The sequence below is a fragment of the Dermacentor silvarum genome, chromosome 3, assembly GCF_013339745.2.
Source record: "Dermacentor silvarum isolate Dsil-2018 chromosome 3, BIME_Dsil_1.4, whole genome shotgun sequence".
Classification (NCBI taxonomy): Eukaryota; Metazoa; Arthropoda; class Arachnida; order Ixodida; family Ixodidae; genus Dermacentor; species Dermacentor silvarum.
In genome coordinates this window covers 193,936,301-193,961,090 of record NC_051156.1, presented here as the reverse complement: position 1 = coordinate 193,961,090, position 24,790 = coordinate 193,936,301, and the positions used below count along the sequence as shown (strand labels likewise).

Below are 24,790 nucleotides of genomic sequence, written 5' to 3'. Positions count from 1 at the left end.
ACGAAAAAAGTAAAGGTAGCGAAAACAGCTAATCCCGAGGGGTCTTAATCGTTACTTGCAGCAAAGCAAGCACTGCTTCCCTATAAAAATGTAAAAATGTGCGTCTTTACAAAAGTTGCAGCTTTTAGACTGCACTGCAGATGACACACTGTTCGAGAGTGCAAGCTACAGTTTAGTGCAAGTTTCCTTTATAATCTTTTTTTTTGTCATTTTGTTATGTACTTTGGCGCGCATTGTGACACCAAATGTTGTAGGAAGCTTTCTTTCTTCTCATTATTCAATGTTTGACAAGGTAGCAATACCACATGTTAAACGCCAGGTTCGCTCGCTCCAGCATTGGGGTTTACAGTCGATGGTAAGATACCACTGAAGGAGAAGGCCAAGATAGCCTTTCTTTTCTTCGGGGATGGCAGAGGAGCTCATGTAGCGCAAGATGAGCAGTAATAAGAAATAAACTTGGCCTTTGGTGCTTGACACCGAGCAGAAGGTATGTGCGGTCAAATTTATATAAAGAAATTGGCTGCTCCACTTTCTGTTAACACAACGGGCCAAGAGTCGCAACAACCACGACAACAATAACCACGGAGGGAACTGGGTGTTGGCAACAATACTCGGCGGGCAGATAGCTACGTGGCTGGTGGCCAAGCCAAGCCACGTTTCATTTATCAAGCACACAAAAGCCAAGGCAGGCACGGGTGCAGGCAGGGCTCATAGTCGGACAAAGACACTGTTCGCTCCGTTTACGTGTGACGTCATACATGGTGAGCGCAAAGAATAAGGGAGACTAAGGGGCTCGATTTTCTTGTTACAGTCGCGTGAACGCAGACATGATTGTAGAGAGAGCACGGTGAACAAAGGACAATTTTTTGGTAGGCTCAGTATGTTTGTGCCTATGCAGTTTGTGCGCGCGTGTTATATGCGGAAAGGGCTATAGCCTGAATTACTGAACTGTGTCTTGGAATAGTTGGCTGTAACTTTCCCTTCCTTTCAGTTAATTTGCAGTTAATAGGTAGCAGCAGCAACACCAACAAAGAACTGAATGAAAATATCTAGGTGCGGAATTACAACTCTTACGTCTCACTAAAAAAAAAAAGAAAAAAAAGTCAACTATGAGAATAAAAATGGGCAGCAGCCATCATGACATGATTGCATCTTAGGCAGTAGCTTTCTGTGGTTAAATGCGTTTAGATGTTCACATGCAGATAGATACCACGGAATCCAATTTTGTTTCGCTGTATGGTGCCAGTGTTGTACGCTCTGTATCTTGTGGTATCATGCTGAGGCGCCTGCGCCGTATACGGGCGCTGTCTTCAGGGCGTGTCGACGTCATCGCTACCACCGCCAGGCGACCTGCCCTGCTCCTCCCTATCGCGCGCCCCTCCTCGTCAATGCAATGCATGACGTCAGCTTTTGCGCCAGCCAATCCGGGCCTTCCTATGCGCCTGACGTTCTTCCATCGCCTCTCATTGTGCAACCTCTGTCTGATAGAACCCGAGGCCATACAGTTCTTCCAACGCCCATAGGTATTGCTGTTTGACAGTCTGTATCGTTCAGATCGACCGAGCTACTGATTCTTGAAAGTCGCGGATGGTTTATAAAGCAGCACATGGTGTTGAAAGTTCACCACGAGCATAAACGCGATGGCTATTTACGACGGCGCTGGTGGATTACGCGAAAAACGACGCGAAGCTGCAAAAGTCTGGACAGCGTTTGCAGCGGAGCCCCTGTCTGCAAGTATGCGACACAAAGCGCTGTCGCAACAAGCTGGCGAACGCATTCCGCACACAACCTGTTGTGCCGAAACGACGTGTTTTCGTTAGGTGTATCGTAACAGTTGTTGCTTCCGTGTTAAAGGAGCGTAGGTAACCACACACAGTCTGATGGATGCGTTGGCCAATTCGTTGTCCAATGTGACAGCCTTCGTTTCGTCAAGGCCTCAACCACGCATTGCCACTGGACTGAAGCTTCGAGCGCAACGATCTTGTTTTCTTCATAACGATCTCTTAACTGTAGAATGCAGGAGTGAAACGAAAGTGCATGCCTCTACTGCGTGCTGGCGATATGTATTTCCTGGGGGTATTGAATTCATGCAGAGAAAGAGTTCTATGGATATTGTAGGCAAGACGCAGCGACAAGAATGGACGAACGTGTAACAGTCTGTTAAGTGTCCAGCGAGGACCCCACCCTCACCATTAAATTGACACTAAAGCGCAATGATGAATATGTGTAGAATGGTAAAGTGTACTTGTCACTCACTCACTCACTCACTCACTCACTCACTCACAGTGATCCTCAAGGTAAGGCGGAACTTTCTCTCATTGCAGATGCTCACTTAAGCAATCGAGCCTAATTCTACATTCACCTATTCACTTCCTCTTTAAGCAAATATTTATTTTGATCGCTATAAAATTCTCGCTTTTCTACAACGTGTCTTACTACACTTATATACAATGCGCGTGCTTACGCAATGCATTGTACGTATCATATCTGAGCAAGGCATAGATGCTGACGCGTATCAAAATGAGCGCGTTAGCATTAAGCTCACTCAGAAATTCGAGGAAGCGTGAAGCTGAACGCAGCACATCGTCGTCTCATGGCGCCGACTCGCAGATAGCGTGATCTCTTGCGCCCGCAGAGGAAATATATGTGCCAAGTCTTTGTGCTTCGTACTTGAACTATACGCGCTGAACCTGAAAGTTTTACCCTGAACCATGGGCGCAGAATAGCTTGTGGAAATCCACAGCGCCTCCTCGCACAACTACATCACGCGCAGACGGAAGCTTTTCGTGCAGAAATCCAACGTTCTTTTCGTGCACTGACGTATCAAGTTCAGTTTTCTTTGTAACTATGTGCCTAGAAATTAGTTGAGATAGAGTGAAGCAGAGGTATAGATAAGTATTTATTTAACCGGAGATATTTGCGTTTCGAGAGACCGGTTGAATTTGAGCTTACAACGTTATTTCCGTGTTACACAAGTTATACTCGTTGAGCCCTCACATAACGACAAAGAATCCTCAGCTTAAACGTTGGAGAGGCTTGGAGACAGAAGTAGTTTTTCAAGAAATTACCGAGGACCTCGCCGGTGAAGTGTGAAACCCAATAATCTTAAACGGAGTGCTTCTTCCTTAATGCGACACACTGGAAATATTATCACTTGACTATGACAGTTCGACATGAACGGGTCTAAGTCTAGATGGGATAGCCTTCTATGACCACCAGTGGAACAGGACTCGTAGCATGGGTATTACTCAAACTTTGCATCGTATGATGAATTTGAGGAGTCACTCTTCTTCACATGCGCACATAACATGGACAATCCTTTGGCGTATTTAGAACAATCATGAGATCTGTAGCACTTGGCAAGGCAGCTAGAAGTAAACAACTGCAGTGACAACACTGGCCTCATGTAACGGGAGTGGTCATTAGAATTCTGAGGAGTCGACTTCAGTGCGTACGCTAAAAAGTTTTGTGGACTCTTTTTAGCTGAACTTTTCAAACATCAGTATTTGAAATGGCTGCTTCATGACAGTGCGAGTCTCGGCACTCTCGAGACGCCTGCGACATTTTTTCGCCTTTGAAGTGATGTTGAAACCTTGACGGGACCTGGCACATATTAGTACAGTGAAAATTGGCCAGGAGGTCACTTATCATGCCATTGTGCGTTAGTACTGCTGCTATCATTAGTACCGCTGCTAAGCTATTTTGCCGTAGTGAATTAGGATTACGCTGACTAGAGGAGGGGGGGGGGGAGGTATTCTGTAAGTGTGCTTCTAGTGGAAATGCCCATTTCGCCTGCTGCTGTAGTTCTGATTGGCTGGGCTGGAGCACGCATCAGAAGGAGAAAAGCACGCCAGCCAATCAGCACTTCAGCAGCAGACGATATGGACATGCCGACTAGTTGGACACGTACATAATACCCCCACCCCCCGCCCCCTTGACCGAAATAGACATTCGTGGTAACCATCCAACAGCGTCAACTGTTTTGGCTCGTAGCCGCTAGTCGTAAAATGGGATCATAGCAGCTAATGCTCTTGCGGAGAGGAACCAATAAAACGTCGTTTACTGATCTGGTTAAGGACAGGGATTCAGATTAGTGCGTCCTTTGGTCACACCGCGCTGCTGCACGTTAGCAACCGTTATATGAATAGCGTAACCGTACAAAGTTTGCGAGGATATCGATCGGTGTACTGCTAGTAAAACACATCATGCTGTTTGAACAGCAACACGACGTGATTCTCGCTTTTCTTAGCTTGTAAACATTGTGTTGCAGTAGTACTTGACCTTGCATCCGTGGCAGCCCTATAGACACCGCGAACAAACTTCCTAGACGCTTGCAAATCTAAAATCAAGATCGAAGCCGACAGTTGGTAACACACTTTGTGATAACAAAATGGATGAAGCAGTATACAGTGCCTCCAACAGGCTGACCGAGATTATTACAGGTGAACCTATCTTAGGGCCCATCGTCATCAAAGATAGGTCCACCTATCGGAACGTCGGTTTACACTGGTCCATCCAATTTTTATCACTTAAGCGCTTGTGTATCACTACTTCTATCTAATATGAAAGTACAAGGAAAGAATTGTCCGTACTTCTTCGTGCTCATCTGCTGGATACAAAATAAAGCTCGTTAACGCTGACATTGTGTCTGGTTTACAACGACTCGGACGCCTGCACACCCTTAGCATCTTAAGGTAGTTTGATAGGAGACCAATCGCTCGCAGTAACGGGGCGTGCGTGGCATGCTAATACTCACTGATACGTCCATCACGCCTTCGTTATCTCTGCTGCCAAATTTCAGGAATTTCACATTCACTGTCAAGACGTGGCACCGGCGTTTCCGCGTCTGACAGCCGCCGCCTGCCGCCATTTGCATGGGCCGACAGGGTTATCTTGATCCGAACAAAAAAGTCGTTACGATAAGGTTTAGTGCGCGGAAATTCCTCGCTAAAGATGCGCAATGATAAATACATACGCAAACGGAGAAAGTACGTGTGTGTTTTTCCACCGCCAGATACGCGTGACCGCCGGAGACGTCGCACATTCTCGCTTTGACATTTTTTTTTTTTTTTTTTTCCGGTGGTTCCGCACGACGCCAAGAACTTCGACGCAAAGGCCGCGCTGAACTGCAAGTCTCGCGAGGACTGTCGCGAGCCAGACATTATCTTTACAGCTCCGGGTCTTTCCGTCGATGTGCGCGCCACGATATGAATGCTTTCGGGTATATTCGCGCGCCTGAAAGATACACAGCTCTCGTTGGGAGCGTATGACCGTGATCTTATCCTCGTGAAATGCTTTTCGCACCATATAGTCGTGTGACAAACAGTATCGTAAATGCTCGCTGGGATTTTCAAAAGGTGCTTGCGTTCCTTTTGGGCGTGCATACTTTTTCCACAAAACTTTCAACATATGGTTTCAACACAGGAACATACTGCGACGAGGGCGAAATGCAAATGCGCTCGTGTGCTTAGATTTAGGTTCACGTTACAGAAGCCCGGCCAAGTCGTCAAAGTGAATCCGCATTCTCTCAGTATGGCGAGCCTCAAAATCAGATCGCGGTTTTTGGCCCATAATACCCCTGAATTTAATTTTCATACGCATGCGGGCTCATATATAGTCACTGTCTTGCTTTGGTCCTTTATGTTCACAATAACTTTATGTGAACAAGAACTTGCCTGTATTTGTGGCTATTGAGCCATTTTGACATGCGGCGGAGACCTCCATGAATCACTAAAATCGAGTTACCGAGCGTTTTCAATAGCCGCGTTCTTGAGCTTCAGTTTTTTATACGTTCTTTTTTTTATTTTTTCAATGTTCAGAGTAAAATCGCACCTCGATCGGTGGGATACAGGCCGCACAGTCACGTTCTGTACTCTTAGTGCAGCGTTCAGTACATTGACGAGCAGGAATCCCTGCTTGGCAAGGGTTACTTTAAGTACACGTGTAGACACGTGATTGAACAGGATGTTTACTTCAGTGTGCATTATTAATGCGCTCCGCATTATACAATGCAAATGTTCTCATTAAGCACGATTTGTTGCAATGCTCCATGACCGTGGCTCCTCACTCTAGAAAATGTTTATCACGCCGTTGCCTGTGGACCTGGAGGTGTCTTCGTGTTGAGTCCAGAAATAAGGGCCGCGGTTAAGCTGATGATGATGACGATGATGATTTATTGGCATCCCCTTTGAAACGGGGCGGCGACAAATAGTCACCTATAGCCTGCTTGATTGAGCAACGTCTATCAACAGCACCAGCGATCGAAACGTCTAACAAGGCGATCGCGATGGCCTGCTTGTGTGAGGTTGCACCTTCTGCTTTAGCTAAGTTGCAAATAAACCACAGTTCTGGTGTTGCACAAAGCTTAAAAAGCTCGCCTTTTCTTCAACAGAGACTGACGTCATGGATCATCGATTGTTGCAAACTCTGAACGGAGAATTTTTGCCACGATCTTCCTCCACTAATAATCCCCCCCCCCCCCCCCCCCCCCTCCTGTTTTCCACTGATGAAATGCAAATAGATGTTTCAAACACCTGAACAGTCAGTGCTGATTTAACTTTATCGCTTCAGTAACCCGTTAATGCTAGGGACACTCTACCATAAAACGTTTGATCGTGCTCGTTGAAAACAGGTTCGATGAAAAAAAAAGGTGATTCCTGCGCAGCGAAATATCGCTCTGCAGCACGCTGCCTGCTTTGCTCTCTTATCGCATTTTCCACGATACACTCCGTCGGCGGTCGCTTCCTTCGTCGCCGTTACGCCAGCTCCCTTCCTCTTCGTCGCCGCGATCGACGCGTGCTCGCGCAAAAGCCGCGGGCGGCCCACTTCCTGCCCTGGCTCCGTTCCGAGCGCCAGAGCGTGTCCTTCACGTCGAGGAGCCAATACACTCGTCGCCTTTCCTCCCATCATCGCCTCGCCGCGGGTGGTTATAGACACCCCCCCAACCATCCGGCGATCGAGGCGTAAGCCCTACTACAGACGAGTCGGTACATTGTCATGTTGGATCGACCCCGAGAGTGACACCTGCTCCTTCTTTGCGACGTACGTCGCCAGCTCCGCGTCTCTTCCTCGCCATCGGTTGGCTGCGCCGCCAAGCGACATGCTGTTTGTGCTCAGCGTGCGCTCTCGTGATTACATCGCTCGACTATGGGCAACCGTGTGGACCGTATTGCTTTAGCAGCAGGGCAAGGGGGGGAGAGTGTTGGCGCCCTGTGGCGTCTACACAAAAGACGCCGCCGTGGCCGCGGTTCAGTGCATGCCGTAAAAAAAGAAAGAAAAAATGTGCGCAGTTTTGTGAACCTTGCACACTGCACCGCGGATATGGATGAGCCTCACGTGGCGTGTTAGGTTGAATAGGAAGGGATATGGTGACTGAGGAATGGCCAATCAAAGTTACGCGGTTCCAGTGTAGCAGATAGTTGGGTGCTGGGTCCTGTGCCGTGGGCGCTGCACCATATAGGTATGGAAGAACCTGAAATGGCGGGTTTATAGGCATGGTGGGAATGGAATGGGTAACGAGAGAGACATGGCTCAAGGAAATCGGGCACTGAAGTTGTGTGCAGAAATAGCCGGGGGAAGGGGGACGCTGTGGACGCTGCAACCGAAATTATGAACGGAACGGCGTTACATATATAAGGAATACGCTTTTCAGCGACACGAAAAGCTGAGTGAACGAAGCTTATGCCTGCCGACGACTTAATGTATGCGGCAGTTGAAGATTCGGACGCAGCCAGAATGAATATGCTCAATTATGAGTGGGATTGCTAACCTGAGCAATGCACTATAGTCATCACTCATCAAAATAACTTTAGGCGGAGAGGCGGACCTACTCTTAGACGATGCAGCAGTGGATATGGATTTAGAGAGAGACAGAGGGGGAAAAACAGGGTGATTAACCAGAGGGGCAGATCCGGTTTGCTACCCCATGCTGGGGAGAGTATGGATGAAAATTCAGGAATGGGTGAGGGGAAATTTGCTAATCGAATAATGGCCGTCTAGACGGTGGAAGTTACGGGTTAAGGTTGCAGATAGTCGAGGGAAGCGATGTAGGAGTATTCCAACGTAGATGGGTTGATAACTCAAGTATGCGCATCGGGTGGGAAGGGGGGGGGAGGAGGGGGAGAGGCAGTTGAATAGGAGTTAGGAATCCTTTCTGCACGGCGGTGGTGACAGAAAGGATCGTTTTCTAGCAACGGCGGCGACGACACCGACGATGTGTATACTCTTCCCCTCCACGCTTCACTTTCAGTGCATAGTTGCGCTCTCGCAACGGTGCGCAAGAGAGCTCAGCGAGTGTACATGAGAAGATGAATCGACCAATGAGCGGCCTGCTTCCCTTCCCCCGCTGCGAGGGAGGCGCGCCTCTATACGAAGCGGCGCGTTCTCTGAATCTGCCGCGGTTCGCACTCCTCGCGTTCGTCGGCGCGGATCACTCACTCGTTCGCGGCTCATGGCTCGGTAAAGACGGAGCATCTCGCGATCTTACGGGTTTCATTTCAAGCCATCCTGCCCCGATATTTGACTCGTCCCATTCTTGAGTTTCAGTTGAAGCGACTGAAGGCCAGGGAAAAGGCAGGTGGCGTACAGCGACGAACCGCCGTTTCAGCCTGGTCGTATTCCTACGGGGCTCACTTTTCTTTTGTTTGTGCGTGGAATTCTGAATAGACTTACGAACAGCCGGTGCGAAATTCCAAAATGAAGGTGAGTCTATTCTTTTTGTATAGCTGAACGCACTTCTCGTTTCAGACGCTCTGCCACGTGTTGAGCGCCAAGATGAAAATCCAATACGATGGTTCATTTTGTGACCAATATTACGTGTGATTGCAATGGTGCAGCGCATCTTTAAACATCCTACTTTCATATTTTGCTATGCCTAGCGCGTCTAATATTAGTTGCACTATTATACACAAGTTGATGTACTGCGAAACTGTGCGAAGTTCGCCGCTAACTCTGAAACGTGCATTTCTGTTTACGGATACATTCTTTCTTACGGATGTAACGCGCGCATGTGTCAATCACCATTCACGTACGTACACACACACACGCTGGGAGCGTTGTTTCCTCCTGCGCGGCGTGACCCAGTGTCTGGGATGGCGGCCGATATGGAAGTTTAACTTCAGGACGTCGCGTGTTTGTGGGCCAGGCCGGGACACGCGCATTCCGCAACGACGCTTTCATTGCCCCCTTGACACATCGGCAGCGGTCGTCAAAAGCCTCTGGCGTGTTTACGACTGTTCGCTGTCCACTCGTTGGTCCTTCGTCTGCATCGTCGTGGATCGTATAGTGGGCTGGCATGCAAGATGTTGACAGCGAGACAGCGGAAACCCTTCCCAGCCCGTAAACAAGACGCGGTATGTTTCCGGTTGCCCGTTATCCAGCTCGACGTGGGCAGTCGGCGAATGATTGAATTGAAGTAAACCTTTAGGAGAAACGAAGATTCCTGCGTGTTGTATTTCGACAGCTACTCTGACGTCGTGCTAAGCACAAGTATCGGCGAACTGAGGAGAAAGGCGAGAAAGTACCACATAAATGGAAGGGAATGCAGCAGGTGTGCAGTACGTGATGAATAAACTCGTTTGTAATTTTCATACAATGGGGTTCTTTGTTTCTTTAAGCGTTTGGTGTATTGATACTTCTGTGGTGTTGCTCAGGACTACCCAACCCCAGGCGAACCATGCTTAGGTGAGGCGGTGATTGAAAATTACGTTTGAATAGCAATGAACGTGTAATCATCAGTGCGACGCCACTTTTCCTGGCGTATGCCGTCCTGTGTGGATGAAAGATGGTAAGGGTAGCATTGTGAGTCACGTTGAACAAAAATATCCTCGTGACAGTCGTCGTGCAAAAGTAGAAACTGTTCGTAAACACCGATGCTAGGTGATCGTGATCTTGGACAGCTCTTAAGAACAAAAACCTTTGTGAATTCGGCCTGATCGTTTGTCTTCTCGTGGCAGGCCGCGTGCTTCGTTCGTAACATAGATGGCCCAGATGCGACTTCTGAGAATTCCGCCAACTTTACGAAGCGTCGTTACCGTATTGCACTGCCAGACTTGCATCTTTCTCTCTCGCTCCCTAACCAGAAGCTATCTGTTTCCCGTTTGCGCAGGGAGGCGCCGGCAAGATGCTCTCGACATTCCTGCACAAGCTGCGCCGGACAAAGGAGCCCGGCGCGGACCACATGCAGACGTCCCTGAAGCGATGTCTGACCACCTTCGACATCACGCTCCTGGGCATCGGCCACATGATGGGCTCCGGCATCTACGTGCTCACCCCTTCGGTGGCCAAGAACATCGCGGGACCGGCGCTCATCGTCTCCTACATCGTGGCCGGCATCGCGTCCCTGCTCGCCGCGCTCGCGTACGCCGAGTTCGGCGTGCGGTTCCCTCGGGCCGGCTCGGCCTACTCGTACTCGTACTTTAGCGTCGGCGAGTTCTGGGCCTTCTTCGTCGGCTGGAACGTGGTGCTCGAGAACGTCATCGGAATCTCGGCCGTGGCTCGGGCCTGCAGCGCGTACATCGACTCCCTCACGCACGGCGCCATCAAAAGCGCCATCATGAACACGACGGGCGAGCTCCCCGGCCCGTACCTCTCCCCGTACCCGGACTTCCTGGCGCTGGGCATCATCGTGGTGTACGTGGCGTTCATGTCCGTCGGCGTGCAGGCCACCTCGTGGCTCAACAACATCCTCTGCTGCGTCAACATCTTCGTCCTCTTCATCATCATCGGCGTGGGCGGCTACTACGCCGACTTCGACAACTGGACCAACCCGGAGACCGGAGGGTTCATGCCCTACGGGGTCCACGGCATCCTGGCCGCGTCGGCGGCGTGCTTCTTCGCCTACGTCGGCTTCGACGCCATCGCCGCTTCGGGAGAGGAGGCGAAGAACCCGCAGCGCTCTTTGCCCATCGCCACGTTCATCTCGATGACCGTGGTCACCGTTCTCTACGTGGCCGTTTCCGCGGTGCTCACGCTCATGGTAAACTACCAGGACATCGTGCCGGACTCGGGTCTACCGGACGCTTTGGAAGACAAGGGAGCAATCTGGGCTAAGGTGAGCCTCATGCTTTGTGGATGATGATGATTATTATGATGATTATGATCGACGCGTTTATTTTGATGAAAGTGAAGTTTCAGCTCGGGGCCGAACGGCGATTTCACTATTCAAATACGTTGTAAAATGCGCGAATTCTTTTTTTTTTATGAGCCGATCTAGGAGAGTACCAGGCGAACGAGCGAACCGGAGCGACTCTCAAAAAAACCTCGCAATGTCCTGCTCTTACGTGATCACCTTCCGTGCGTGACATAACGTCGCGGCACAGTAGAAACAAAAGCGAAACCGGCAGTTTAACAGCTATGAAATTATTAAGGGCGCTCTGAGGCTTGTCTAGTTGCCAGTATGTGTTGTGCGGTTTAGAAGTCCCGAGCTATCATTTAACAACAAAAAATTAAAAGTAAAAAAATAGCCTTCAGCACTCCATTAAGACTACCGCTCTCATTCCTAGATGAGGCAATGAGGAAATGGAAGTGTTTTCAATTTGAAATAACAGAATGGCGTGTTAGACGACAAATCGGATGCTTAAAGAAGTAGAGATGCCATTGAGGAGGTGTCCTAAAAAGGATTTTGAATTTATTTAAGCGAACTATTGGCAATCAGGTGCGCTAATATGTTTTAGCACTAACCGGAACGTTTTTAAGCATGCACGTCTAAGAGCCAAGTTGATGCTGCAGTAATGGCTATGATTGGATATTTGTAACACGGGCAAGATGATTGAAAGGACATTCTCTCGACTGCTCCAGTTCAATTTCAGTTAGAACAGGAATCCAATGTTCAGCCACGTAAGGCATGCGCCAGAGCTTCGTAGTGTAAGCACTGCGATTGAAATATTCAATGGTGCTTCAGTTTTCTTTCTTTTTCCTTATGTATCGCATTTACTTCCCACCTTTCCACACTACTCCACTAATTAAGAAAATGGTTAACTAGTACGTTACAAGAGAAAAAAAAAAGCCGCTTGTTTTTCAGGCAAGAGAAATGAAAAGAGAACGTTAAGTTGCCCGGTCGGAATGTGCGAGCGCTTCAATAGCACGTAGAAGCAGCCGTCCGCGTTATCAATCTCTCGAAGAATGCGTCCGCGCATTGTTGATCACGCACAATTCGCGGAAGAAAAAAACCTTGTTTTTACTGACTTCCAAGGACATGCCGCAGTGTTTCCAATAAGCGGTGCCCGCAGATGACGCGAACGCGTGAGTGACGGAATTTTCCGCGCCGCTGCAGAGAAGGTTTGAATTCGAGGAGTTATTTTCACGCACTTTTGTTTTTGACTGCATGGAGCCTCGGTTTATTGTAACCGGGCAGTTCCTATACGCTTGGAGTTCACTATGATAGCAATCAAAATATACGTAGCCGGCAGCTTCTTACTAAGCTAGCGACGGGCTTCACGTTCCCCCAACTCCTGCTGAGCTTTTGTTTTGTTCTGTCGGTTCTGGCTTTGCGTGGAGGTGGAGCATTTTTTATGGACGCTTCCTTCGTAACGACGATTCTTAAAGAAGAAAAAAATGAAAGAAACACGTATGGAGCTCCTCTCAGCATAGTAAATCAGCTTATATAATTTTGTTTATCTCGGAAACCACTAAATAAAGAACCGACTCGCCTCAATTGTATCAAAATTTTATCATTGACTTTTATGTTAAAAGCCGCAGTGTAAGATTGACTTTCCGCGATTTGCACTTTCTCGTGTTTTCTTCATATTATGAGGTAGATGGTTTCTTCTGATACACTATTTCTCCACATAAATTTACTAAAACACCCGTTTCGCGTTTTGTATCTAGTTCATTCAAGTCCGTTAAGTAGTGAATTCTACCGTTTGGCAATGAGCACCACATAGCGATCCAGTTCGCTATATTATTTCTGTCAATTTCTGACCATACAAGGTATGAATGAATGAATGAATGAATGAATGAATGAATGAATGAATGAATGAATGAATGAATGAATGAATGAATGAATGAATGAATGAAGCTTTCGTAACCAAATAACACAATAAAGAAAGCTGTTTCGAGGCTTTCTGTTTAAGAATCGCTAGGAGATGCGTGGTCCGACGCATTTTCAGCTAGTTGGTCATCACTCTAGCCAGGAAGCATTGCTTAAAAAGTGTCGCATTGTTGTTAATTGCGTCCGTTTTGAATCCGTGGCACGGCTGCAATTCCCTTCGCTTCATACACAGCTGCGTTAGTACACTATCAGCAAATGAGCTCACTTTTTTTTTTAATACTGTCGTCCTCTTTAGTCGTCACTAAGCGAACTGTTTTGTCGTCCCCTTTGTTAATTGAGGTCGACATTTGCGGTGTTATCAAATCTGGCACAGCTTACTGGTGACGTGTCTCACTGCGAGAGCAGCCATTAGTGCTGAAATTTACGTGACAACCGTGAGTGAAAGCTGCCGGGGAAGCACGAAAAGAACAGTTGAATTTGTCCGTGATTACCTGAAGTCCATCACATTGTCACTATACATACCGTTGCCGTTTGCGTGGATGACTTACCGAGGAATTGCTCTCGAACGTGCAAGTTTCACTGCTTGTAGAAAAAAAAGTTTTGGTCGATTAACCATTCTTCGTCTTGCATTATTTATGTGGCTTCTTCAATGTTTCCACATTGAAAATTTAATGTTTAGATCATAAAAAAGGTGACTTTAGGAAAGGCGACCGACTACTTTTAGAAAACTACCGTCCCATCTCACTAACGTCAACTTACGGTAAACTTATTTAGCATATTATTGCGAAAGCTCTGAATGAATTTCTTGAAGAGAACAAAATTTTAACCAACTCTCAACATTGTTTCAGAAAGGGATATTCTACAGTACCACAACTAGTCCCGGTCATGCACACTTTTGTTTCTTCTATAGAAAATAACAATCTAATTTATTTAATTTTTCTGGATTTCAGTAAAGCTTTCCAACGACACTAGCCACTGCGGAGTCCAGACATATAACAGAGTTTGAAACGTAGTCTATATATCTCTATTTATGCCACTACACCGGTGACCTGCGTTGTTCCACGTTTCTTGCAGGCGGCCAAGCGCGAGCTTGAACGTTGACAACAAGCTGCCTATGTATTTTTTTCCTGAGCGACTGCTTTATTCCTGTCACCACTTCCTCACCACTTTGATTAATGTTTGTTCATATTGAACGGGTTCCGCAGATCGTCGTCATCATCGGTGCACTGTGCGGGATGTCGACGGTGCTCATCGGCACGCTGTACGCGCTCACCAGGATAGCGTACGCCATGGCTGACGATGGCCTCATCATGCACATGTTCGGCACGGTCAACAAGCGCACCAAGATCCCGCTCGTCGCCATGTACGTGTTCTCGGCGCTGGCCGCCCTGCTCGCGGTCATCCTGGACATCGAGACCCTGGTGGAGATGATGTCCATCGGGACGCTGTTCGCCTACCTCGTCGTCAGCGGCGGCATCATCATCTTCCGGTACAGGCAGCCGGCCAAGAAGGTGCGCGCCCCAAGCCTTGCTCGTGTTACGCTTCCGCCTTGCGTTGAGTAGCGACCTCGCGCACCCCGATGGTGCAGTAGCCATCGAGTGACTTAGGTCTACGCGCCGGTCCCGTTTCTTAGCGCCACCCGATAACATCACTACGTGATCGGAACGCACAAGCGACGACCGTGTGCATCAAATAATGTTCGAGTGGTAGCAAGTATGATGTCAAGGGAGGCATAAATTGGCGGCGCAGATTAATATGGCTATCCTTGTTAGACGTCTCCCACAGCCCTGGCGCAGATTCGCGGGGCAAACTTTTCAAATGACTAGATCATTTTCAAAATTTTCTTCGTTTTTTTTTTCGCACAAAGAAGAGAGGAACGAAAGGCAGGGAGGTTAACCTGACGAACGGCTGGTTTGCTACCCTGCACTGAGCGAAGGGGATAAAGGCGCAAAGCGACAAAAACTAGGGGAGACAAAGATCACCAGTTGCACGCACATCTGACCATGTGCAGTTTATAAAGGGTAGCAAAGGCACGTAGACTTGAGGTGCTGCAGTAATGCCCTCTTTGCTCTGTGCGTCAGGGACGCGCCCGGCGACAGTTATAGGTTTCTGTTTCAAAATATCTCTACAATTTCTACCTGACGGTAGAAACAACAGACATGTCGTGAGCTATGTGGCCGCAGCAAAAAGATGACTTCTTCACGTATCTTTGGTGTACATCTTCGCAGGACGTTGTCACGAAGAAGCAAGTTAATGCAGGTGGGGTATATTGTGCAAGAACCTTGCTGTTTATAGTTTGTATACGTGCTCTTGTCTGATTACCACTGGCGAAAAAAAAAATAGAGCGTATGAGGCTCGTCGTCTCCCAGCTTCAGTGTCGCGTCGTTGCAGGCAGCCGCCATCCGCTGCTGTCACTCATTTTACTCGCACTCACCCACACCGCGCCGTGTCTAAATATTTCGTACATCCTTTTCCCTTGCAAGCATAATCAGGGCATGCGCCTATTCGATCTCTATTGTAAGTACGTTGGATTAATCTTTTACCCCAATCTCATACAGAAAATATTAGATAGTCCTCGTAAGGTACACATAGGTGACCTTGTGGTGGATTGATTTGGGGGAAGTTGAAAGTTAAGTGGAACCTTCAAACAGGAGGGGTAAGAGACCCATTCTTGGGTGTTGCGCTGCTCCATGTCCCCAAACCAACTAGCACGGCAACGTGCCCTACAATTCTAAGACATGCTTCTGTCGTTCTCTGTTCTCCTAAAAAGGCGCTGCTGTGGAAAAATTCAGGCAGGAAATGTGTAGGCGAGCAGAGTTCTTTCCTTGGTTAATCGGTGAACAGACATGACGGAAGTAACCCAAAAATTTGACCACCTGCCGTTTTTCTTGCAAATTTTCAAGCTTCTGCCGTCACATCAAGGATGATCCTCTCGCCGCTTTTCTACAGATGGAAGTTAATAAGTTAATAAACTGAGAGAAAAAAAATATGGTTACCGAAACGTGAATTTCAGTGAATAGCCAAGACGTATCCCCGCCAGCACACGAATACACAGATAATTTAGAATTTTTAGCCTTTAGTGAAGGAGTCCTGCGCGACAAACGTGGATGGAAGGTCTAAAGACGTTGCTGAGTTTAAACACAACCCAAAATAGGAACAACAAAAAAGCAGTGCATACGTCGCTATATACTATACATCTAGTACAGGAATATTACAGATTCCACACTAACACGTTTCGTAATTTTTTTTCCTTCGAAGTGCGAGAGTGGAATTACTAAGTTGTGACAAGAGCTTGTAGACCACATCTATGTTGACGCTTTTTCAAAAAAGCTCCCGGAGTTTATTTACTCAGTACAAACGAAATGTATGCAGCAACTTGTTTTTATTTTACTATCATAATTTTTACGCTACAGGTGTGCACTGTACTTCTTGTTTTGCTTATCATTTCTCTTTTTCTTCTTTGGTAACTGTTGACTTAATGTGATATTCACTACCGTGCGTACGTACATATGCAAGTTCATCATCACTGTATGTAACCATTTATTCAGTCCCCAATCCTGCAACAGACTCCCACTGAGACTAGCAGCTACTGCAAATAAAGACTCACACTTATCGCAAAGGACTTAACTGACCCTTGTTTCTTCTTGTGTACCAACCACGCAGGAGGTCTTGGAGATGGGATCACTCACCGAGAAGCCGCCGGCAAACGGTTCCTCGGGCAGCCCGACTTGCGCCACGTCCAGCAACGCCTACAACCGGCTTCTGCCGCGGTTCCAGTTCATGTCCTCCGTGCTGGGCGGCGTGACCACGGACTTGATCATCTCACTCAGCGTGTGCGGCATCGTGGTGGTGACGCTGGTGCTGGGCTTCTACGCCCAGAGCCTGTGGGCCGAGATCTCCGCCGGAGTCTGGTGGGCGGTGCTCGTGCTCGTCGTGCTCATACTTGTCCTGCTGGCCCTGTGCTTCCTCATCTCCATCCACGAGCAGGTCGTCACCATCCAGCGGTACAAGGTGGGTTGATTAATTAAGCCCGCGTTACGTTCATCGACCGCTGCCGTTGGCACGGCGAGTGTTGCAGCCAGCGCCGGTACAGGGACTCGAAGAAAGGACTAGGGTGCCTCTATGTCATCCTCGTCCGCCACTACGAGGCGGCGGGCGATAAGGACGTCGAGGCACCCTAGAAAGGACATTTGCGCTAATGCCGTCCTTGTGCGTGTGATCGATGCACCACGAGCCATCGGATACAACTGAGACGGAGGTCATTCTGCCGTTCGTGGCACGTGCTTTTCTGCCGACGAAATGAAGCGCCTATCTTTACTCTTTGCACAGGTATAGATAATGACGTAGGCTTCGAAAAGCTGAAGGAAAAAGCAGACACCCTTTCGAGTGAAATAGGTGGTGCCGAAAATGAAAATCCCGTATCATTTTGTTACGCGGGGCTCGTTGCAAGAAAACTAAGCCAAGCCAAATGTCAAACCAAGCCAACTCGCCAAACTATTCATGCTGTTATAGTCTAGCTCTTTCAATTATGTATGGTAGTGCTGGTGACCAGTTCTGGTTACTTTCTTGGCACGTGTGGGAAGCTGACAGTCATTATGTTCTGTTCCTTCGCGCAGATGCCATTTGTGCCCTTCCTCCCCATTCTGAGCATCGTGGTCAACACCATTTTACTGACAACCCTGCACGGACTGACCTGGCTACGTCTTCTTGTATGGGTAGCAATAGGTGAGCCAAGCGAACGTTATTCTATGTTTTTTTTTTATATAGAAGGTGTTCCAAAGAAAATGCTATCTCTAGTAGGTGCTGCTGGCTATCTGTCTCCTCTAACATCATGCATAACATATAACAACATATGCATAAATGTGATCTGATTCTACAGAAAAAAGAATCCAAGATATTATTTCAACTTTTAACAAATGTCACTGGCCAGTGCGCAAACAAGACATCAGTGCCAAAAACTGTATGAGTAACTGAATATGGGCAAGTACATTCGACAGGGACACTTAAGACTGCTTACGTGTGGGAATGTGAAAGCGTTGTAGTCGCTTTGGTCAAATGCTTTCGCTTAGGTATTCGTCCGCATGTAATCGTGCACGTTGTAAACTTGTGCGGCGTTCTTTTTGAGACATGATTGCGGTGGCACACCTCATTTTATGCACTCATGATTTGGCGTCGAGAGTGTTGACGTTGTTTCCTGCGACAGAAACGGATACGCGGGGCGCAGCGGTGCCATTTCGTATTGGAGGATCGTTAGCATGTGATGGAAGACGATGACAATGGTGGCCCGCGCATCATAAAAAGTGCTGGGTTAGCTTTTGCATATAGGGAAGACACGATGCCGGGTTGTGTAAGACACTGAGAAATTTGACGTCACTCCAAGCACATTTCTTGACTTGCTTTTACTCTTTGCGCCGCCGGCCATTTTTGGTACCATGTTTTGGTCACGCCGCTGCGGGATTTTCGCGAAATGGAGCATATAATGCTTTCGCATGACTACGTTTATCGCAGGCCAACAAGGTGCAGGAAAATTCATGACAGGGAAAAATTGACATCCACCAAACTGTAGTCTGAAGCTTTTCCCTTCAGTTATTTTCCTTCATCAGCGTTTTCCTTTCTTGAAACTTCTTCCAACTTTCGGGCTTTCGCGGTCCATATTCAGTTTGCCTGTGCTTCGAGTTGTTGATTATTTGGCCTCACTCGGTGACATGCTAGCCTACTGGTTAGTTCAGATGGTAGAACAACTACTCGGAAAGGCGTTGGCCCCCGGGTTTAATCCCCTAACCAGGGCGAATTTTTTTTTTCAACTCGTAGCTTTCTTTCTCACAAACCCGTATGAGTTTCATTTGGAGATCCGTGCTCAAGTTCGCTAGTTAATCATTTTCTTTCTATTATAAGTGTAACTTCTCTTCTACATTGCGGGACAAGAAGCAGCCAGCGCCGTATTTGTGCGCCAACATCTATTTATGTTATGTCAATAAACAAAGTCAGCTATCACACAAATGTGACACCAAAAACTCTACGTTCGTGTACACTGCAGTCACGCGCTCTTTTATCTTTGTATAGATACGAATAAACGCACATCCCTGCAAACATTTCTTATCAAATATTCTTCGAAGATATACTATCATAAACACGTCTGTGCAAACACAGAATATTCATGACTGTCAATGTTGTATGAATTCTCGCCCACCTTAAATGCACTGTCGGAAGCTACAGCCTGAAAGAAAAAAAGAACTTGTAAGGCACTATATTCACTTGACTGATTATTTTTATGCCATCAAAGGGGCTGAATTGAGAGCCTGATTATCATCATGTCATGTCCTCGCACCAATATATGCACAACCACGAGAAAGCCCAAGTCTAACGCGTGCGTTGTGGAGAGGTGCGTAGCAGCACTCCGCGAAGGAATCGCGGAACATTGTCATGGCAGCCTCCATCCAGAAGCCATTTTGTGTGCGCAGAAGTAACGCGCAACCTGTAACTTGCTCGCACCATCTGTTTTGATGGAACGGATGATATTACGGAAAAACTTACGGGGTAATTCGTTAACAAGAAAGTTTTATATGACCAATTTTGACTTTCTGAGCAGGTATACCAAAATGTCAGCCGTTCTACTAAGACTTCGTCACTGACAGTTCCTATTTGTATCTGACTACACAGACTTCCTTCGAACGTTTTACTACATTGTTGGTACCTCAACTTGCATCTGCGTTTCGTTTCGCAGGGCTCACGGGTTACTTCGTCTACGGCACCCAGCACAGCAAGCTCAATAAGCCGCAGGAGCAGTGTTACAACCATACCGCCGATGGTTCAGCAACCAACGGAAAGCCTCAGCAGCAGACGTCTTCGGGCAACAGCCATCTCTGAGGACAGAGAAGGTGGGCTCGTTCGGCCCCGCTCTTCCGACGTGGCACTGGTGGATACTGGTGACGCTGCGAGCGGGCCAATTTGCGACGAACACGGCGATCAACACCAAAACCAAGGAAGCCATCTTTACGGTGCGAACGGCTTCCGGAACGGGCAGACGGGTGATGATGACCTTGTTGTATACTTGCGCGTGCGCCGAACGAGTGAACGCGAGGTGCCTGACGTCGTTGCAATCGTGCCAGGAGCAAAAGCGACATCGACAGCAATGAATGGAAGGAACCTCGCGCCGTCTCACGTGTTGTCGAGACACGATTGTTCCAACCGATTGTGGATCGACTTTCATCTGTACATAGACTCCTCACCAAGTTTTGTCCGGACAGTTTCGAACGGCCGCATCTGGCCCGTGATTTTGTGCTGTTGGGGAAAATGATGGGGGGGGGTTTTCTGACACGATTGTCCTTGGGTACAACCAGACGCATCCACTTTTTATCCGGTGGATAGAACCCGTAATTGCTGGTCAGTGCACTGACGGAAGAAGATCTCGTGTCGTCGACGAAGGCAGCTGACTTTGCCACTGGAACCACCACAACTTTCACCGAAACCTTCACGCATTATCTCTCTCTGTTTTGTTTTTCTGTTCAGTTCCCCCGCCCCCACACGTCAAACGGAACGAGAAGTGTTGACCAAAGCAGAACTGCTTCTGTTGCTGAACTTAAACAAAAGTTTCAAGCCAGTCTTCAACTTGCTACGTGTGACACACGGGAATGGAAGATGTTGTACAGGTTCTTACTTGATGTGCATTTAGTTGTACAATTTCGTTTTTTTTTTATTTGCAGCGATTCTTTGCTGCAGACGATGTCATGGCGAGCCGGAAGATCAAATTATATGTACAGAGCACGGGTGATCTTGAGCCACCTATTTCACGCCTACTGCTAATCACTGAATAGTGGAAGTACCATGGATCTGTTGCTTTTTATGTATGCGCTTTCGTGGTGTAACCTTTTTAATTCTTCGGGAGGTGCCATTTTTATCTGGAAACGTTCGCTTGATTGTTCTATTATAATTTGAATTCCGGAGCAGGAAAATAAATTTTCGGTCCTAGCGTTTAAAACGTGGCGATAGAAATACCATTGCTTAATGAAAATATAGATGTAAAATATTTGTACCTGAATCGAGGTCTACTTCTTTTGTGAATTGTTTGCTTGTTTTTTTTTTGTACCAGTTTTGTCTTCGCGTAGATATAGATGGCTCTTTTTCTTTTAAATAATATATTTCGTTGTTACTCCGATATGCACTGTAAATACATTGCAGACATAACTATTTATACCTCTTAGCTTTCTTACAGGGCCGTTCTTGGATACTTTACTTTTAACGTTCTTGTTTTAACACATTCGTAAAACGTTTCAAACACATTTGTATGGCTTATGGTTAGAGAGAAACCATCGAATGACCATCGCAAGAAGTATGGATAACGCTGGGAAACCATAAAGTCAGTTTACCAGGTTGAAGTTTAAATATGGATGCTTCCACGTAGTAGCGTTTTTCTTTATTGTTGTTAATACTTATAAGCAGCATTTGGTGATATTTATGCCGGTACGAAGGGTATAGATATGTACATAAAGAAAAGTACATTTACGTTTTGTTTAAATAGTGCATCAGTCCTGTCATGCACATATATATACATATGTGTACTATATGTGTACATAACTTTCGAGGCACGCTCTTAGAGGGGCGCTACACGGCATTCGAGTTTTTATGTTTTCTGCATCTACAAGTTTTAACGTATGTGCCAGCCTGACTTGCACCTCAAGCAATGGTAAACGTGGGATTAAGCGTTTGCCAATCCCAGATTCCTTTTTCCGAAATCAATTTTTCTTCCAGAACAACTGTTCGGTGCTGTTTGCTACTGAAACAAACCAAAAGGAAACGATTGTTGGTCTTACATGGCGTCTAAAAGTGCTATTGCGTGTTTCTGTACTTTTTTTTTCTTTTCTATGTCAACGTGTACGCTTCCATGAGCGTTTTCGTTTGACAACAACAAACGAACAAGCGTGAGCTACACCAAGTGTTTGCAGGTAATAAAGGAATTGCTTGGTAAAAGAAAGCTGCTGTCAACTATTTTGTCTCATTCGGTCAAATGCTTTTGCTCAATCTCGTTGTTTCACTGTAGGCGCCCTGCCAAGGGTATATCTAAGCGCAGAGTGCCAATTTAATGGATTTCTCAGCCTTATAGTGAGAGCAGCCTTATATCGACAGTGTGGCGGTAGGCGAGTGGTTTATTTTCTCCGGTCCTTCTTTAATAACAATAATAATCCATCGAGCAAAAATCATGCCCCCCCCCCCCCCCCCCACATTTTTTTTTGAAGAAACACATTCTGACATTCCGTGTGCCAATGCATTGATGTTTCAGTTAGCAATTATCAGCGTTGTGCTAAAGCGCAGCGGTGTTAAGAGGAAGGTTTAGTTCGAGGCCTCCTATCTGAAAACATGGGAACTCGGAAATGATTTTTCTCGGCAACCACTGCACAGAATTGGAAGAGGGCTTGCTGCATTTCAAAGAAAAAGTCTAGGGGCTGTAGGAAGCAGATACATTAATTGGGGCGTCGATGTTACAAAATAATTACAAATAAAAAACGAAACCAACAAGTTAACAACTCTAATATTAGCAATGAAAAACAATGTCACAATTTTGTAAACTGCGCCTAATTATACGAGTACATCTAAAGCGGACAAAATTGATGTATTATACACCTCTCTGCATTGCGGCGCTAAATTATCAGTAAGGCTTTTGCAAACCCGCTGTAAACATTGAAACAAATTCACACATGAGCTGTTCATTCATATATAAGATTCGTCTACCTGAGACGTTCTCATAAATTCAGTTTACGGAACTGAGATATATGTTCTTGGTGCAAAGCTACTGATTTGTAAATGTCCTACCTTTATATTTTTAATTTAGCGATTTCCATCAGTTTCTGTGAAAAATTACAGGCCCTAAATCAAAATGCTGCTTCATACGGTCTCTAAAATTGAACTTTTTCCCTTAAATGCCAAAATTCTCCTTGTGTCCTTGTGCTCTCAGTACTGTAACTCGCATTCATCTGAATAGGGAGCGGAGATGCAGCCCCTGAGACCAGTATTTGAATAAAGACGTTCACAACACCGCTATACGTACTAACGATGTATACCAGATAAATGCCTAGCGAGACTTCAAAGCGTTTGGCCGATACCGCCACCTATTGTAAAGCTGCCGCGCTTTCTCCCATTGTATAGAGGACATTTTTGCCTATCTTTCTTTACTCAAGGAAGAAATCGTGAAACAACCTAAGAGTGGCGACAAAACACGTCTTCATCAAGGTGTTCCCTTTCACCTACTATATCGAAACATTAAACTGCAAGAACAAAACGAAATTTTGCTACTTCTGTTGAACCAGTTAAAACGCAGCGTCATCCCGCAACGGCAAGCTGCCCACTTCGTCAAGCTAATTGCCCACCTTAATCGGAGAAGACGCCATGCTCTTGCGGAGGGCACAAATTTATACACTGCCACGTCCCACCCGCCAGTGAGCCTAGCCCTGTGGCCCATTTTGCAAAGGTACCCACACCAACACCGCATGCTACAGTTATGCCATCCACCTACCGTTCCCCCTTCCACCTGCATCTAGCCTGCAATTCTCCTTTTCACTCGAGTGGCTCATTCTCGCTGAGACGAAGCACGACCAATGCGACCTGGTAGGCTACGTCCAGAACTGCCTGGAAAAGTTCATCAGCGGAGCTGTCTTGGATTGAGCGCTCCCGAACCTAGCGGCACCTTCGAACATTAAGTTTTAATTCATGCATGCATTCCCTGATGACTACAGAATTCGTAAAACGTGGACAGCAACACCACAATAACCCGGACAAAATGAGTACAGAAAAAAGAAACCGACACGTTTCTGGCACACTTACACGGACCACTGTCGAGATGGTTTACGCTGACGTCATCGAGGCCGCCATATTTAGGTACTAGGACGGTGAGAATCTGCGTCCGGGAGGCCACGCGCAAACTATGTAGTAGTTATTCGTTCCATTGGAGCATTTATTCGAATTTATAAACTGCTTATCGTGCTCTGGCCACAGAAGCACGTGCTCCTTATCTAAGATTGAACGAAGTTGCCAACATTTCAAGCATCTGCTAACACAGCCTTTGCCTATTGTTCTTCAAGAGATTCCGCATGTCGGAGAACGAGGCGCTCCACTGGACGAGATATAAATATATTCTTTCCCGACACATACCCGGCACCCAAGTGTCGCTTCTGCCCTGTCCAGACAGCAGATCTCTCCCATATCATGTGGAAATGGTCAATCAAATATCCCCCCCCCCTCCCCGCAACCTCAAACCATTAATTAGTAGCGAGGAGCTGTGGGAGACTGCCCTGCGCAGCTCCGATCCCACCCCTCAGGACCGAGTCCTGGGGTGGGCCGAGGAGGTAGCGGAGGCCTACCACGACTGGTAGGCGGACGTCTGGCAGCAGAAGGTGCTAAGACTGGAGCACACAGGCCTCCCTCTCTCCCCCCGGCCCCTTCCCTTTCTTAAAAAGGGAAATAAATGTTCATTCATTCATAAATATACCGTGGTGCTCATTAGCCTCGAAGTCTTCATCGCTGGTGCCACAGTGCGGGCTTGTTGGTGCATCCTATCTTGGAATGCCAAAATCAAGAACGGGGTCGACAGAGGGCGTAGCACACTTTGGCATAGAAGTTAAATAAACGGGGATAAAGTGCCTCAGAATGGCTGGCGAACGTTTCGATAGGTGGACCTATCTTTATCAAAGGCATATTAGGTAAATTTGTCTTTATATATATTAGGCCTTTATATCTACAAGGTCCGTATATCTATTATCTATATCTATTAGATATAGATATTTAGATAATAGATATTAGATAATAGATAAT

General features: G+C 46.9%; 1 protein-coding gene across 6 annotated transcripts in view; it reads left to right on the top strand.

The window, feature by feature from the left end:
- The window catches only part of LOC119446390 (cationic amino acid transporter 4-like), a 135,583-nt gene extending 113,624 nt beyond the window's left edge, over positions 1–21,959 (top strand). For 5 of the 6 annotated variants that reach the window (XM_049664110.1, XM_037710811.2, XM_049664108.1 and 2 more), the window contains 5 exons: positions 10,106–11,050; positions 14,194–14,499; positions 16,652–16,999; positions 17,605–17,713; positions 19,713–21,959. In XM_049664110.1, coding sequence (XP_049520067.1) covers positions 10,106–11,050; positions 14,194–14,499; positions 16,652–16,999; positions 17,605–17,713; positions 19,713–19,855 — 1,851 coding nt within the window. In that variant the 3' untranslated portion in view covers positions 19,856–21,959. Of the gene's footprint in view, positions 1–8,215; positions 8,701–10,105; positions 11,051–14,193; positions 14,500–16,651; positions 17,000–17,604; positions 17,714–19,712 lie in introns of those variants that run through there. The other variant, XM_037710812.2, reaches the window with a different exon arrangement.
- Positions 21,960–24,790: the final 2,831 nt, after the last annotated feature.